The sequence below is a fragment of the Petromyzon marinus genome, chromosome 8 (genome assembly GCF_048934315.1).
Source record: "Petromyzon marinus isolate PM22_M1 ecotype Great Lakes invasive population chromosome 8, UKy_Petmar_22M1.pri1.0, whole genome shotgun sequence".
Lineage (NCBI taxonomy): Eukaryota > Metazoa > Chordata > Hyperoartia > Petromyzontiformes > Petromyzontidae > Petromyzon > Petromyzon marinus.
This window is the reverse complement of record NC_133674.1, coordinates 10,803,139-10,820,644: the sequence shown is the minus strand read 5'-3', so window position 1 is coordinate 10,820,644 and position 17,506 is coordinate 10,803,139. Positions and strand designations below refer to the sequence as shown.

The 17,506-nt window shown below is 44.5% G+C and overlaps 1 protein-coding gene across 1 annotated transcript; it reads left to right on the top strand.

Annotated features, from left to right (window-relative positions):
- Positions 1–1,377: 1,377 nt before the first annotated feature.
- LOC116940226 (uncharacterized) lies at positions 1,378–16,201 on the top strand. Its single transcript, XM_076065655.1, has 8 exons — positions 1,378–1,812; positions 5,777–5,855; positions 7,831–7,959; positions 8,745–8,840; positions 9,521–9,637; positions 10,261–10,415; positions 11,252–11,615; positions 12,301–16,201. The coding sequence occupies exons 1-8, from the start codon at positions 1,765–1,767 to the stop codon at positions 12,831–12,833; spliced, it is 1,521 nt and encodes a 506-aa protein (XP_075921770.1). The 5' UTR covers positions 1,378–1,764; the 3' UTR covers positions 12,834–16,201.
- The last annotated feature ends 1,305 nt before the right edge of the window (positions 16,202–17,506 follow it).

The window sequence follows — 17,506 nt, the reverse complement described above, 5'->3', positions numbered from 1 at the left end:
GGTGTAAACGCACTTCATACAACATTTATGTACTTCATAAAACACATTCCTGTACGCAAGATACGATGCTTGTATCGAGGGCTTCAGAATCGATATGAATCGATGGATCACTGTTCCATGCAATGCCCCTCTCAACTTGTAAATAACTCGCAATAAACAGCACTAATGTTCACTGTTATAGTTACAAGTTTTGTTTTATTATGTGAAAATAAAAATATAAATTGCAACTTCTCCAAACTGCCCATTTAGTGTGGAGCTCCATCGGCTGCAGTAGCTGGCAGGCCTACCTGGCACACAAGAGTGATTGGTTGGTGCAACCCTGTATAGCATGACGATGTTTAAAGCTCATGGGGCCACAGCCAATGTCAAACACTCGCAAAAAAAGAATGAGGAACGGTGGCAATCTGCGTTTGTCTATTGTGCATTCTGCTGAAGCCCCGTGTATGAGGAAAAGACCGTGACGCCAATCACTAATAATAATTGTACTCATTTTTTGGCACCGACAATTTTTACTTTTAGTTAGTTCATTTAGTTCATTTACTTGGCTACAGTGTAAGAATTAAGCAGAGGAGTGGACCCTTTAGCTTGGGAGGGAGGCGCTCAACCCCCCTCCATTATGTATGTACAGCAAGTGGTGGTATCAGAATCTGTCCTCCGCTAAGTCAGCTCAACCTTCAATGATTTCCGGTTGTGGGGAAGATAAGAGATAGCTGTGTGTGGTGCAGGCCGCCTCCACCCCCTCATGCGCTGTGCTGGCCTCAATCGGTGACCACTATTTTGTGTACGGTGTGTATGTATATATGATGAACTTATTTCGCACCGTACATAACCACCGGGCTAATCGGAGGTGCGAACCTCCAATGCCCCCCGAGATGCTGCTGCAGTGGTATGGCCAGGTCCATGCCTGGCCACCTTTGCCTCTGCAATACCACTCGCCACTGATGTTGTACATACATGGATGGCAATCGAACCCAGATAACAAAGTTCCTCGCACTGCGTGTTAACCACTGAACCACTGCTCCCCACAAAACACAGCCACACAATCCACATTGCTGTAAGCAAGCATTGGGACGCTGCACTTCACACAAAGGGGGTACAGTAAGGTTAGCACTACGCCCACATTCTTCTCTACAATGTTGTAACTGACACGCCGTACTATGTACTCCTAACAAACCTAACAGATACTCTGGCCAGGTTCAATGGCACAAATTACTTGTGTTGCGTGTGGCCACAAATTAAACCTGGGTCATTGGAATTAATACCAGGATCACTCCATCCCTTCCCACCCCACCCCACCCACTCAATCCGCACTACCAGCAAAATGATGTTATGATCAGACAACCCCCCCATGACGGACACGAAAGATTTCATCCAGCAGTGGATTGGCAAAGGGCTGTTGTAAATTAGCATGATTCTCATTCGTCTGCGGTACGGTGTCGGCGTGGATGAGAATGGTGACCGTATTCGAAGCTGCAGTCGTGGTTCGTGAAAAAAATACACGTGGCATTCATGCCAGGTTAGGTTCAAAGCTCACCTTATGTAATAAATAACTACAACCAACCCTGCCGACTGTACGACCTGGGTGACGAGCACACAGCAAGTTTAAGTTGACTCCGCGGTGTATTACAAATATCGACACTTTTTCAACAGTTGGCTGCCTTTGATAGCTACAGCCTAATGCTGTTAGTTTACTGGTGAATGTGTATCTAGTTGAATTTGCCTGCATAGTTGTCGGTCAAGAGGGCCTTCTCGGTTAATAAAGTCATGAAGAAAGTGTTCGTTGTGGCTGCTGTGACCTTGATCACCTTGTCGGTAAGTAGCGTTTGTGTGTGGCAGAGGCTCCTTATGAGTACGGACGGAGAGTGCCATTTAGCAAAGGAATATATTATACTGTACTGTATAATCATCAGAATGCAATATACTACAGGGTGCTGTGTATGTGGGGCAGTGCTTAGCGCATTGTGCTATGAACCTGGATCCGAATCCCGGCAACAGCCAACATCGGCAGCGAGTGACATCGGTTGTGCCCATCCTCCCCTCTTCATCAACTCGCACTGACCAGCTTAGCAAAGTGTTGGTTAAACCGTCACCATGCCCAACAACCGTGTGGGGAATGCCTTGTAATCTCCCGACGACTTGGCAACGGGCTGTAAATGTTAAACTATGTACGCGATGTCTGTGCGTGTGCCGTACGATTTTACGTGTTAAGTACACACACGTTTACACGCTGTGGCTTGGGCTGCAAGGTGGCGAGGTGGCGGCATCCTAACACGTGTGAAATCTGTGTAGACTTTTTTTTTCTACCTACGTGACTTTACCGAAGAACCAAAGAATATCTGTGGAGACTTCGGGGTCTATCCTCTTCATGTGCTCCCATTTACTCCCACCTTGACAAACGCCCATGCAGTTTTCGCCACACTTACCAAATTCAAGGAGCCCTCCTGCAAAAGAGGAGCCGTCAGAACCCGAAGCTTTCATTTCTCTGGTAAATGCGGGCTGCTTCAAAAAAATGTTAACACTTCCGGGAATTTTGGACCAATGCCACAAGAAAGGTGCCTCGGGGCTCTGGAGACCACCTGAAGAAGATCCCAGGCCACGCGTTGACAACGTTGGTGAACAAGTTCCAACTATTGCCATACATTTGTCATCTTGTTACGGTGTACTATCCATTCTTTTTTCATTAAAAACGATAGTGCAATATACGGGCTAACATTTTTTTTGAAGCACCCTGTACATTGAGGGATAACGGATGTGTGTGAAAAGTTCAGATATTTGAACAACTTTATCAAATGTAAGTTAAGCCATCCACACACAGGTTACTCGGATACGAATAAGGGGCCGTCCATAAATGACGTCACGCGATTTTGGCCGATTTTTGACCCCCCCCTCTCCCCCTCGTCACACGGCGTCACATAAAGTCAGACCCCCCTCAAATATGACGTCACAAAGCTCTGCCCCCCCCCCCCCAAAAAACATTTTTCCATTTTCAAAATAAAAGATGTTTCAAATCACTTTAAACTATTGTCATTGTAGTGCGTATTTAATGTGGCGCTGCACTCTGATGTTGTAGGAGAAAACACGTATTAAAAAGGAGGCGTTGGAAGGCTGAAATTTAGCATAACATTCACTTGAACATATTCAACGTTTAACTAAAACTGCAGATGTTCAGAATATTATATTGAAATTCTCTTATTATTATTTATAAAAAATATTAAAAGTAATTATAACTTAAATACTTGAAACTTTGTAGTAGAACGAAGCAACATGGATAACAATCACATATTCATTCCACAGAATGAAAAGCCCTGGTAGAATCATTAAAATAGAAATGTTTAATAACAATCATTAAACATTTTAACAAAATGTATGCTTCTCCATTCTCCCACGGAGAAGCAAAATGCTCCTTCATGGAATAAATAAAAGGTGACCTTAGTCAACTTAAATAATCAAATAGTTAATAATGAAAACGTATCAAAATTAGTGTTGTTATAACAATTATATTGTTTATATTTATTTAAAGTTGCGCATTTTACGTGACGTCACACTTCTCAACCCCCCCCCCCCCTCGTCACACATCGTCACACATCGTCACAAATGTCTGACCCGCCTCCCCCCCCCAGGTGTGTGACGTCATTTATGGACGGCCTCTAAAGCACAGACTGGTTTACAGGCTAGGGGCGGTCCATAAATGACGTCACGCGATTTTTGACGATTTTTGACCCCCCCCCCCTCGTCACACGGCGTCACAAAAAGTCAGACCCCCCCTCAAATATGACGTCACAAAGCTCTGCCCCCCCCCCCCCAAAATGAAACATGCTTCAAATCGCTTTAAACTATTGTCATTGTAGTGCGTATTTAATGTGCCGCTGCACTCTGATGTTGTAGGAGAAAACATTTATTAAAAAGTCTATTTAATGAAGTAGAACGTGTTTATTTAAAGTTGCGCATTTTGATGTGACGTCACATTTCTCACCCCCCCCCCCCTCGTCACACATCGTCACAAAGGTCTGACCCCCCCCCCCCCAGGTGCATGACGTCATTTATGTACGGCCCCTTATGAGATGCTTCACCGTAGTTTAGAAATACAGGGACTCCTCTACTACAAACATTGGACTTACGAAATTTCAGAGATGCGAACAAACCTGTTCATATGTCCAGTTGCCTGTTCAGACCGAGAGTTGTAAATTCAACCGCCACATAGATGGCGGTGGTGGCATCTACATATACACAATGTGAAGAACCAGTGGCATCTACATCTGCAGAACGTGAAGAACCAGTGACATCTACATATGCAGAACGTGAAGAACCAGTGACATCTACATCTGCAGAACGTGAAGAACCAGTGGAATCTACATATGCAGAACGTGAAGAACCAGTAGCATCTACATCTGCAGAACGTGAAGAACCAGTGGCATCTACATATACACAATGTGAAGAACCAGTGACATCTACATCTGCAGAACGTGAAGAACCAGTGGAATCTACATATGCAGAACGTGAAGAACTAGTGGCATCTACATATGCAGAACGTGAAGAACCAGTAGCATCTACATCTGCAGGAGATTATACAACTTTTAAAGCCATTCCACGTGTTGAGCTGGGTTTGGAATCGACAGGGGTAAATTTGGATTTACGAACAAATCAACTTCCGAACAGGCCTATGGAACCTAACTCGTTCATAAGTATGCGAATATACGCGAGATTAAGAGTACGTGACTTTATGGGAAAAGGTCAAATTTGTAAAGCATCAAGAAAAAATGAGTCACCATACAATCACGCACCCAATGTTTCTCTCGCTCTGTGTTTCTACGTCTATTTGTGTATGTCTCAGTGTCTGCCTTAGTATTTATGTGTCACTATGTCTCTGTCATCTTGCAATCTCCGTGTATCTTTCTGTCTCTCTGCGTCCTGGTATATTTCTCTGTCTGTGTTTTTCTGTGTCTTTCACTGTCTCCATTTCTCTGCGTGTCTTGCTGTTTCCCTCTCTGTTTCTCGGTCTTTCACTTTGTCTCCCTGTGTCAAGTGCTGTGCTTGTATGGATGCCACTCTTGTTGCTTCCTCCTTTCTCCTTCCGTGGGATCTACTTTACAAGGTGAAATGCTCACGGTAATGGACCGATAATGATTAAATGATGACAACATTGCTGTTGTTAGTGTTGCGTGATCTCGTACTGAGTGGTCTCCAGACTCTCGCTCCTGCCCGGCTACAGAGACGTGGCCTTCACACATCACATTCAAGCAAATGTATTTTCTCAGAGCTGAAATCTAGCCAAAATAAGTGAAAGCCAGAGTATAAATCGTTGTTGTGCCGTTGTTCGTGATCAGGTTGAAACGATTAACACAAAACACTTGAGAACCCAGCTTGTCATGGTTGGCTGAAACTTTGGTTTCAAACCCAGGATTTAAAACAATTAAATATACATTTCTCAGCGCAGGGATGTTAGATGATTCAAACTGCATCTGTCGTATGTTAAACTAAGTTGCCTCATGTCCTATCCCATGTGGAAGGCGACCTGCTGTTCCGGAGCCACATGTGGCTCTTTAACGACTGCTTCGTGACGTTATTCACGTGTCCTGCGGCTCTTAAAATACTGATTCCGACAAACGTCTCTTATTATTTTGATTGCCGCCCCCTGTCCAATCCCCTCGGCTCGACAACCTCCACATAGAACTGATAGTTTGTATTCTTCCTGTTTAACATACGTGGCTTTTTACCTAATTTCAACCCTTAACGTTTATTTTACACGATTGTCATTTTCAAGTTTTCGTGTTTTCAGGTGACGTGGCAGGCTTCAGCGTGTCCTCCGACACAGTACCGCACGGACACCGGCTCGTGCTGCCAGCTGTGCAGTGCAGGTACCGTTCATGTGGAAACACAACATCATTTACCTCTGCTGCAACACTAGTCATTGTCAATAACCCCCTCCCACCCCCCCCCCCCCCCCCCCAAACGTTTCAAGATTCTAGCTCCTCGAAGTAGCGTATCTGAGCTGAACGGTGAGTTAAGTGGGCCCCCAGAGGATGGCCCAGCCACGAGTCAACAAGATTCAACGCAGGCGGTGAGCTGGCACGGCCGCGAGTGGGCATCGCAACAGCCCAGCACTCACCGATGCATTCCGAATGCGATTCCGCTGTCCTATTGCACTCGACAGTTATTTATCAGTCGCCCGCTGCTCAAGTCGCCTCGAATTACAAAATTCCAACGTTTTGGGACCCGATCTCCTCTGAGAGCGTACGCAACGTGATCGCAAAAAAAGGGGGATAGGACAAGAAATGTAGTACAAAATATGTAACAGTGCACAAACACAATGCAAAGAGACGAGTTCATTTGCCGCTGCCGCTACTGTATGCACGTATGTGGAACTTCTTTCGCACCGTACGTAGCCAAGCATTGTAATCGTAGGTGCGGGGGGAGGACAACAAACTAAACACAAAAAGCAGGTCTAAATAAGTGAGTTTGAAATCTAAATTTAAAAGTGCATAGCTCCAGTGGCTTCCTAATATCGAAAAGAAGAGCGTCCCAGACGTCCTCAGAAGCGCAGCTGTAAGCGCGCGATGTAGTGACCTTCTTTGTTCGATGGCTCGCGTATTACTTTATTACTATTACTGCTATTACAGCTCTTAATGCTCCTACAAAGGCTGCCGCTACTATTACTGCTACAGCTAGGAGATATATATTTTATATCAATGGCATTGTATCTCAATATTCGCCTGGATGAACTGTTCTATTCTAGAACTTTACATGTAAACAGAAAACTGACAGAGAAATCATTGACCTCTCTGCTGCCTATGACACTGTTTTGCATCATCATGGCCTGTTGATGAAGTTGGCCAAAACCATCGAATGCCATTCTACTGTTCACCGAATCGACGTGATGCTCAGTAACCTTACGTTCAAGGGACATTTCGTTGGTAAACACAACATCGTGAGAACTATGAGCAATAGCCTCGGCAAGGCTACGTCCTTGCACCATCACAATGTAACAAGTACAAGTGGTCTGCCGTGTAGATCGTCTCGCAAGTCAAGAATAAACGCCTCGTTCAAGACCCAAACATCGCACCTCTTGGCTTTGACATTCCTCGAAGACTCTGGTGTAACCATCGACCTGATAAGAACATCAACAGGCCGATGCATGCATCTCCTTCATTCATTCAAGACAAGCCACAGTCAGGGGCGGAGCCAGGATTTCAGGCCGGGGTGACATTCAACAAATTTTAATTTCAAGAATGATTAGAGAGAGCCAGGCTGTTGAACTAGACGCCATCGGTTGGCGACACACTCTCACAATGCAGTTGCACGGAGTCCGCCAGACAGCTTGTCGTACATTTATACGCAAAATGTCACCTCTCTCACCCCCCTGGCTCCGCCCCTGGCCACAGTGATGTGAATTTGGCCACGGAACCCAAACTATGGACCATATATTGAACCACTGCATGCACAATCCCACGTTTGTTGTCCTTCCCCCGCACCTCCGATTAGCAGTTCGCTATGTGCGATGCGAAAGAAGTTCACCATACATATATACGTATCAAAAGCTTAAATATGGATACAGTATTAATTGATGAATCGATGCCTTGATTCAACCTGTAATACACAGTCATTGTTGGAGTGTTAATTGCAGTTCTGCTGTGACGCAACTGCGTCAGCAGTTCTCCTGCTGTGTTTGTCTCGCCTGATGACGGTTGCTTGTGTTGCGATCGAAACGTCATGATCTATTAATTTTCTATCTACGTGACTTTACCGAAAGAACCAAAGAGTATGGATTCCTGCAGGCACGAAAGCTTCAAATCAAGATGTGAATTGCTTGTTCGTATTTGTCATGTGGGGCAGGAACATTCAAGGCTGCCGACTGCACGGTTGACGGTGGAGCTCCCGTCTGCTCGTCGTGTGAAGAGAACTTCTACACTGACATGGCCAATCACGACGAGGCGTGCAGCATCTGCAGTCTCTGCCCCACAAGTACTCGGCCGCACTTGTACATTGAGTTCCCCGTGTCCTACAACCAATGGGTGGTCGCTCCTTTCCCACTCGCAATCGTGCCACGGTGATGAGACGTTAACTACCTCCCCCGGTATACAGGAGGTCGCGTGGATTTTTCTCTGGGTTCTCTGGTTGGATTTTTCCCCTCCACATTTAGAAACATCCGTGTAGAGTATGTTTGGCTGCTATAAATTTCGACGTGATAAGCGACTTCATTGGGCTATTAATTGTGACCAGGTCGCTTCTGAAAAAGAGCTATATACCTCAATGGGCTTACCTGGTAAAATCAAAAGTTTAGTTTAAGATTAGTTTATCTTTAATGTATAGTCGAGTTTATTGTTTAGTTTACTCATTCCCACTGTTGGGGCCTCCCTTCCTCTGGCCATCTACATCGCTGACTCAATCTCTCTTCTTATATCCAGAATCGTCCTCTTCTGCTCTTTCCATGACTGACCATTTCCATCCGTCCACATATATTGATTATCGCTGTACTTGTATTTCCCAGCACCCTGCTTTACCCAACTTTCTTACTTCACATCTGCAGACAATCCTTCATCAATCCCATTGATTCTTAAAACGCATTTTTTTGGACAGGATCTTGAGTTGCATTTGCATTCTCTATCAATCCACATCGTATCGTATTGCTATAAAACACTACGATGATAATGACGATGAGCATCACTAGAATGTTAACCGATGCATCGTTACTTCCCTAGTATACGCTGAACAACAGTCAATCATTCTAAATTTATCCGTGCGTGCAGATGAGGTGGTGGAACAAGGGTGCACATCCTCGACAGACACAGTTTGCAAGTGTGCCGATGGCTATCGCGAAGCTGAGTTTGTCTGTGAGCTCGCAGGTAAGCTCAATTTTGGATAGAGGAACACTCGGCATTAAAACTTCAGGCCATCCTTACTGAGGGGTTATCGTTTGGACTCGGATCGGATGCTGGGTGCTTTACACAACGGACTTTCCTTGGCCAACAGAATTGTCTCGGATTCAACAACAGTCGAGACGTGTACAGGAACCTCCAGGTGATCGGGGCCTGCTCTAACGGTGCTGCAGTGGTGCCTGGCTAACCCAGAGCCTGTTCGAGCCGTGACCGGGACTGCTGGGGCGGTGTTTTTGTGCGATGTGATCATCAGCACGGTTGGGGTGGATGAATGTTGATGTTGGATATTGGGACCGGTCGTAAAATCCTGTTGCGTCTGGTTTCACTATGAGAACCGATGGTGTTTTGGATTTCAGGTGCCCTCACACAGCTGGAGGTTGCGAAAAAGCCTGTCGTTTGCTGTCCCACCTGGTTGCTTTTTTGTTTCATTGTTATTATTGTATAATTGTTTCCCCATGTCTCACGTTTCGTGAATTGTGACAGCACTGTTGTACGATTTGTACGTAAGCACTTCATAATTCACAATTCTTATCCTTAGATGTACGAGCGTAAACATCACCTGGATGTGTGGAATACAGGGGCGGGATAGACAGCGTTGATTGGAGCAGAGGAAACCTGTGTCTTGTTCGGTGTTTGTGTGCACGCAGACGACGGGGACAACTACTTCATGGTGCTGGTGCTCGTGATAGTGGGCATTGCTGTGCTCGCAAGCAGTGCAGCCGTGCTCTACATCTGTAGAAAGAGGAACGGGCAGTGTGTGTGCGGTAAGCGTGACCTCTTGCAACTTCAAGAATACACTCAAACAAAATACTAGCATCTCTTATCCTGCAGACACGTGCCTACGATGTGGCAAGGTGGTTCATGGGTCAGAGAACTCAGCTAACCTTGCTAGGGTTGTGGGTTTAAAAAAAAAACTATCTAAAGTTTAAGATAAATTTAAATATTTAAAATTATGGATTTTAATACAAATTTCAGCCGCCCGTGGTTAAAAATGGTTCTTATGTGCAGCAACTTCACTACTGCTAATTTTGAGAATTAAAAATATCAGTTTGAGTGTCATGTGACCAAAATTATTCTCAGTGGCAGGGCAGGTGGAAAGGTGTTGTCTTCTATTATGTGTACCAGATGTCACTTGCAGGGATGAACTTGCATTTATATTGTGTTCTATCACGTGACAAAACATCTTAGAGCGTAGGATCTCAGCGGTAACTCTGCAATATCTGCTTCCGTGGGCCGTTCTCTCACAAAACGTAACAGTGAATCATTACAAGTGTGAGCCCAAGAATTGTTACAACCCATATACGGCATACATAGGGGATATGCGTACGTGTTTACAAGCGTGCATGCGCGTGTAGGTGCATGTTGGTTCATGTGTTTGTTTCTTTAGGTAAAACACCCTCGCAACCTCCTGTAAAGAACCAAGTGGAGATTGATGATCCCGAGAGAAGAGTGTTTGTCCGAAGCTTCGACGACTCGGATTTGAACTTCACCATGGAAGCTGACAAAGACGACGTCTCCCTCACTTTGACTGAAGACCGAGTGGTAGGCGAACTCGCATCAATAGTACCAGCACTGTTTGACTTTGCATGAAGTGGCACTGAATATTTCAACCCCGGAGAGAACACGACGCTAAGTCTGGCCTTCAGACTTAGCATCGAAGTTGCATGGTCGTGATTACGAGACGAGTGCTTTAACCACATGGCCACAGTGATTACGGTGATAAAGATGTTATTTCTAATCATGATATAGATGACAATGGTTACGACCATGATGTCTATGGTAATGAATTATATGTTCTTGATGATATTTTTAATAAACGATCTCAACATTGATCGGATTCGTTATAATTACTGGTATGGATAATAATGACCGTGGAAATGTTAAGGATAATGGTATTGTTTTACAATAATCGTATTGTGTTCACCGACAGTGTCTTAATGATATTGATGACATTGACAGTGATCGTTACGACCATTATTTTATATTCACAATGACGATCGTAACAACTGTTATATATTATGAACTTGATGATTAAATTATTATCGATCTCAATGTTGACTTTATTATTTTTAATTGAAATAATGACCATGTTATTAATAATATTTTTTACGAAGATATTGACAATTTTCTACACATAGCGCCATTTACTCTGGGGCGTCTCAAGGGCGCGTTACACGGGAGATAACATTTGAAAGGGATACTCCCCCAGTGGCAGCTGTCCCTGTGGGGCACACAGTGACTGCACCTGGCATAATACATGTGACATTAGTCGAGCACGGGGGACGGGGGGGGGTGGTGGTGGTGTTCATTGCTACGTGTAATCCCAATGATGTAATTTGCGGGCAATTGAACAATACCGCGCTCCACTTTGTGCACAGTCCCTGACCCCCAGCATGGGCATCTCCACTCTGCGGAGGAGCATCAGCACCCGCATCAGGGAGAAGAAGGCGGAGGAGATCGCCATGGGCACGGTGTGGGAGGCGATGGACCGCAACATGTCCGAGCTCAGGCGGCTGATCTGCAGCGACCCCCCGTGCCTCCTCAACGAGCTGCTGAGCCGCAAGCTCATCTCGCACCAGGTGCACAGGAAGGCGGCCTCCATCAGCGACCGCACGGAGCGCTCCGAGTATCTGCTGCGACGCTTCGTGGACGGCGGCGGGGACGCGTGCCTGCGTTTCATGGCCGTCTTCGCGATCGCAAAGGAAAACTCCGCGCGATTCCGCGTCATGATGGCCACCTCGCGTGAGTCTCCTCCATATATTAGTTTGGCCACGTGAAAAAAAGTGAAAGTATTTTTTTGTTTTACACAACCCAATGGCCCGTGAGCCTTCGAGAAGTGCATCATTTCAGCAGCACAGCTTCAATACAAGCAAACTAATGGTTAACTACTGGTTAGCTTCTCCAAGTCATTCTTAGTAATGTTCTTACAATCAACAATGAGACAACTGTGGTTTGACATCGTTTATCTCAACTAAGTGCTGCAGAAGTCATAACAGCAACTGGTGACACTGGCGGTGAAAGCCGCAACGACAACGTCAAGTGACAACAGCAATTATCACAACCGAAGTCGCTAAATAACATCAGTAGTAAGCGGACCCATGTCTCTTCGGTCAGGGTCAGAGGACCTACGGGCAATCTAGCGATGTCCCGAACCGCCTCCATACAGATGTCGGCAAATCTCTCCACCAGGCCCAAGAAAACAAACTTGCGTGTGCCGTGAAGGGAATACGTTGCCTCACTCGCCCGCTCCAGTGTCGTCCGTTAGAGGAGCCGTGCACAGCCAACAATTGAAGCGCCGTGAACGTGCACGGGCACGCGCCCACAAATGTTCGCCGATGCTCTAAGTTTGTACGATGGACGCGAAATGAATGAACAGTCCCAAGGCAACTGCTGAGACTAACTCGCGCGAGCGTCTTGTTCATTGCAGGAAGGTGTTCACCTACCGTGGACGCGAACTCCGCCTCCAAGTGGCTCCGCGTGTCCCATGATCACAAGACGGTCACCTACAGCTGGGACGCGCAGAACTTGGCAGCCCATCCCGCGCGCTTCGACGGAGTGTGCACGCAAGCGCTGTGCTCCGAGAACTTCCCGTCGGGCCGCCACTACTGGGAGGTGGACGTCGAGTCCGCGTCGTTCTGCCGCATCGGCGTGGCCTACGGGACGATCCCGCGGCGAGCGGAGGGTCGCACCGGTCTCCTCGGCGAGAACGACGCGTCGTGGTGCGTGAGGAAGTGCAACTCCGAGTACACCGCGTTCCACGCAGGCGTGGAGTCGCCCGTGTCTGTCCCAGTTCCCATGCGGAGGGTCGTGGTTCACGTTGACTGCGACACGGGGATGGTGTCGTTTTTCTGTGGCGAAACCTTGGCTCTCCTGCACTCGTTTCAGCACTCGTTTACGCAGCCCATCTACCCGGGGTTGTACCTGAATAAGACCGGATCTGTGTCCATATGTGCGGCTTAACCATGGCTGTAGGTGAACGTGTACGTATGGATTGTGGAATTTGGTACAAACTTCGAGAATTTGATGTGAGCTTTAAGATACATTGAAAACAAACCTATAAGGTTCACTTCAAAGGTTTACATAATTAATGACATTTGTAAGAATTTACTTTAAGTTTGTAACATGGGTCCCCTTTATAGCAGCCTCCTTCCATACCAGTGCACTAACTATTAGCGATTACACAGCTTCTGGAATCAAATCACAAAGTATTCAGATGGAAAGTCAATCACATTTTCTTCAATATCCTCGGTGTCTTCAAAATAAGTTGCTCTCAAAGTGAGCTTCATGCGTAAAATCTTATCCATCGGCTGCTGTCATACAGCAAGAGATTTGGAGGGCGATTTCCTCAGTTTAATACTACATTTTATATTCCACTACTCTCCCCATGATGATTAATTCATGTGGTGCAAAAGTCATACTCACAGGGTCTGCTTGTGTGATTGGCCCTGTTGAATCACATGACTGCAGGACCACAACATTTAGTAGAGGGTAATAATGATCAAATGTATCATTTCTATGATACCTTCAACTGCAGTAAAATCACTGCTGTAACCTTTTAAGTGGACATAACATACTCAATGAAACTCCCAATTATCTGTATACATTCTCAATTTAATCCATGGAAAGCCTCGTCTCCCTGTGACAATTTCGTCCTATTCAAGCCTTTGCGTGGATAAGAGTGACACAGTTGTGGCAGGTTAATCATATTAGCCTTACATCATGGGACCTCCTTTGCCAGTACCAAAATATGAGCATGGGTTTTCCCCCTTTTATTTGGCAACAAAACAGGTGTTAAGTTGTTAAAACACCAAACTGAAACCTTTTACAAGGAATCATGTCTGTATTAACACAATACTTGTGGTCAAAATGCAAACAAAAAACATACTCTGGTGTGGACCAATCAGTTTCAAAGACAATGCATATATTCTCAGAGTATTTTTTTTGTTTGCATTCTGACCACAAGTATTGTGGTTAATGCAGACATGATTCCTTGTAAAAGGTTTCAGTTTGGTGTTTTAAAAACTTAACACCTGTTTTGTTACCAGATAAAAGGGGAAGACCCTATTCTCATATTCGCCTTGTTTATCTGCACTTTACCGCTTGCATGGAAGAATATTTAACTGGATCGACACATGTGATTGCGTCTACTAATAGCACCCCACAATGAGATCAGATGAGGAGTTTTACCATAGATTTACACTCCAGTCACCCACAGATTCATTACTCATGCAAGTCGTTTTCTGTGCATATTAGGAATTATGCTTGTCAATAGTATAAATGTTAAAATGGTAAGTTTCAAAAGTGACTGAGCAGTGCGGTACAAAAATAAATAAAATTACTCACCACTTTTATCATTACATTTACATTAATTTATGAATCAATGTTCGGTTGTTTAAATATGTACCGCTCAACGTCACCTCATGGAAACACCTCACTTGTTGATTCAAGTTTATTCCAATTAAAACTTTCTTCAGAATGTCCGCATTTCAATTAGAGGTGTGAAAATGCAACAAGTCATCAATGAATATCAATTCTTAAGCTCGCAACATGTGTCGTCAACCCTCCTTCCACCTGACGCAGACAATTAATAAAAGTATCAATTGGAATCAAACGTGCCAAATATACAATAGCACTACAGTACTTAAGCACTACCGGTGTGTTGGAGAATAATCTCACAACATTGAAATGGTCCGGTCACGTTTTCGTTGGAGATTACATCCGGCATCGTCACGTTGTGAACTGGACCCCAGATCTCGATCCGAGTCCTAAAGTAGATGGCATGAGTGCATTGCCACGACAATGCACGTGGAATGTCATTTTAATAATTAGTCAATTGCTAGTCGATTGGTTATGGCTGGCATGTGAGGTTAATGTATTTCCGTGCATATACTGTATTTAGCGATTGGTTAAAATAAGACTATCCTTAATTATGTTAAGGTGTATTGTGTTCGTAATGAAACTGGAATTTTAATGCTATTGTGATTCTATTTAAGCATTCACCGGATTTTGTCATAAGGGTGATAGAAGAGGTTCAGATTGGTATTTTGAATTAAGTGTTATTTTGTTATTTAATATAGCCAATTACATTTCCGTGTCATCAAGATTATTATTTATTATAATTTGTTTCCAGGCCACACTCACTTTAAAGCCATTTGCTCGGATACATGTATTGTTTTTTTTCTCAATCTCTATTGATTCTCTAATTAATCTTCGGCAGTAATGATTAGCTTTACTTAGGACTTTAACTTTATCGAATGAAATTGTGTTCCCTTCCTAACATGCGTATCTGCAACCGTAAATAATTGAGTGTGAGTATTTAATGTCTGTGTTGCTCTACAAGTCGTGGACTAATGTTTGCGACTCGTCTCGCCAATGTAACATTTGCCGCAAGTACACAATCTGAATATCATTTATGGTACAAGGCACTGACGAAGGTGGTGACTTTTTTTTATATATATACAATAAGGATTTAATGTACAGGTATGTTATTCATTCCATTGGAACGTGTTTAAAATTCAAGGGTATCCTCGTCACCGGATGAGCTAAATGCACCCGGACACGACAGGTTGGGGTGGACGGGGCATGGAATTAAATCAGTCCTTGTGCATGAAATCACGAATCGTTTGTGTTCGATTAATGTTGTAATCGGTTCACGTGAAATCCTGTAGCCGCTAGGAGGTGCTACACGCACCGCAGCGAGAAATACATTTCATTCATAAATCTAATGGCGATCGCGGGTCATAGAACCGCTGAGGACGGGAGGCTGTTATTTGTTGTTCAGTGTTGCGGCTACCTGGCTCACACACACATGAGACGGAACAACACAGTATCCGGACTCTTTCCGGTTTCTATCCTGAAAAGATCTGCCGATTCATAGACTGTCTCGCCAGGGAAACTTCAATGATGCAATTAGTGTTACCTCATTGTAACGATGCAATTATTAATTGATTATTATCGATTCTTCTGCTCACAATATATGGCTAGATTTGGATGTGTAAGAACTGATATTTGTTTTCATACATGTACGTAATCTAATTTCTAGATTTGAAGCTTTCGTGACTGCAAGGATTCATACTCTTTGTTTTTTTTCGGTAAAGTCACGTAGGTAAAATGAAATAAAACAACTAAATTAAATGACTTTTATTTTACCTACGTGACTTTACCGAAAAAAAACAAAGAGTATATACGTAATCTGTTCACGTGACTCGTCCAGATTCTTGTGGCCAGACTTCACCGGCATAAAAAATATATATTCCTCAATTCCCATTAATTGAAACATCAATTAAAGATATTTTAACTTCAAGTACCTTTTGGAGCAGGCGATGCAACTGATGTATTCTCGCGTGATTTTTTTTAAATAAAATGTTAAACGAAACGAAAGATAATATATCTCAGAGAGCTGTGGAAACAACAGCGCCGACTTCATTCAATGCATAAAGATTGCGTCGTCAAAAACCTGATCGGTTGGTTTCACTCTAAGTGTGACCAGCGCCAGAACATGAGGCCTTCAGGGTAGAGGCCAAGTTCTCCACAGAACCAGTATTTAAAGGTTTCCTGTTGCCCTGTCATTGAAAATCAACCAGGAACCCGTGGCATGAGCTTCAAATCAGGAGCAAGTGTCATCATTGGGACGCTTCTAATTAGAGTAATGAAATGCAAATCCATATTATTCCTTCGTCCTTAAAGAAAATAAATCGTCAATTAAATGCATTTAAAAACCGCCCAAACTATACCAAATTACGAAAATACTCAATTGTATAGTGTATGCCTCAAGTTATCCTGACTTATGTTTCCCTCGTTCTCTTACAACCTTTCATGAGAGACCAACTTCAACGTGAAAATGTTGGCTGGCGAAAACTAAAATCAGGAGTGGATATAATTATCCGAGTCAGTTATTTTCAATACGTATAACATCCAGCCCGTGACTTCACATGCTATCCCATTTCGAAACAACCGTCACAAAGTCACGGCGACAATATTGGCCACATTATTCTAAACCTGGCATACTCGGTCACCCACTGGACTACACGGCTCTTTTTCAGAAGCCACCTGGCCACAAATGATCACCCAACGAAGTGGCCTATCACGTGGAAATTTATAGCAGCCAAAAAACTCAAGGCATGTTTCTAAATGTGGAGGGAAACACCAGAGTTCCCGGAGAAAAATCCACGCGATCACTGGGGAGAGAGAGAGACGAAGACAGGGGTCAGAGGTCGAGGTATCGAACCCACCTCCTCCTGCACACGAGGCGAGGGAGTTACTATCTCGCCACCGCACCAACCTTGAATGACGCCAAGGTGCGTGCTAACGTGTGGTTGCTCACCCAATGCACTTAAAAGTCCCCTGTGCCTCTCGGCCCGTGAGCTGACCCCCCCGCCCCGCCGCCCCCTTGCTCCAGAGTTGCTGCTGATGGATGCACATACTAGCCCTTGACTCTCACTGTAGTCGGGAGTGCTTTTATAAAGATCTCAAATCGTGAGTCCCTCACCCGAGTTCATTACGGTGCCCATTCTACTACTCAAACCACGACAATAGACCACGGAGTCCATTTAATTTGCCGTTTTAATTACCTCTCGTGAGTTTGACCATCGACGTGTATTCGTTTCAATAAAAAAACGGAAGGCAATACAGTA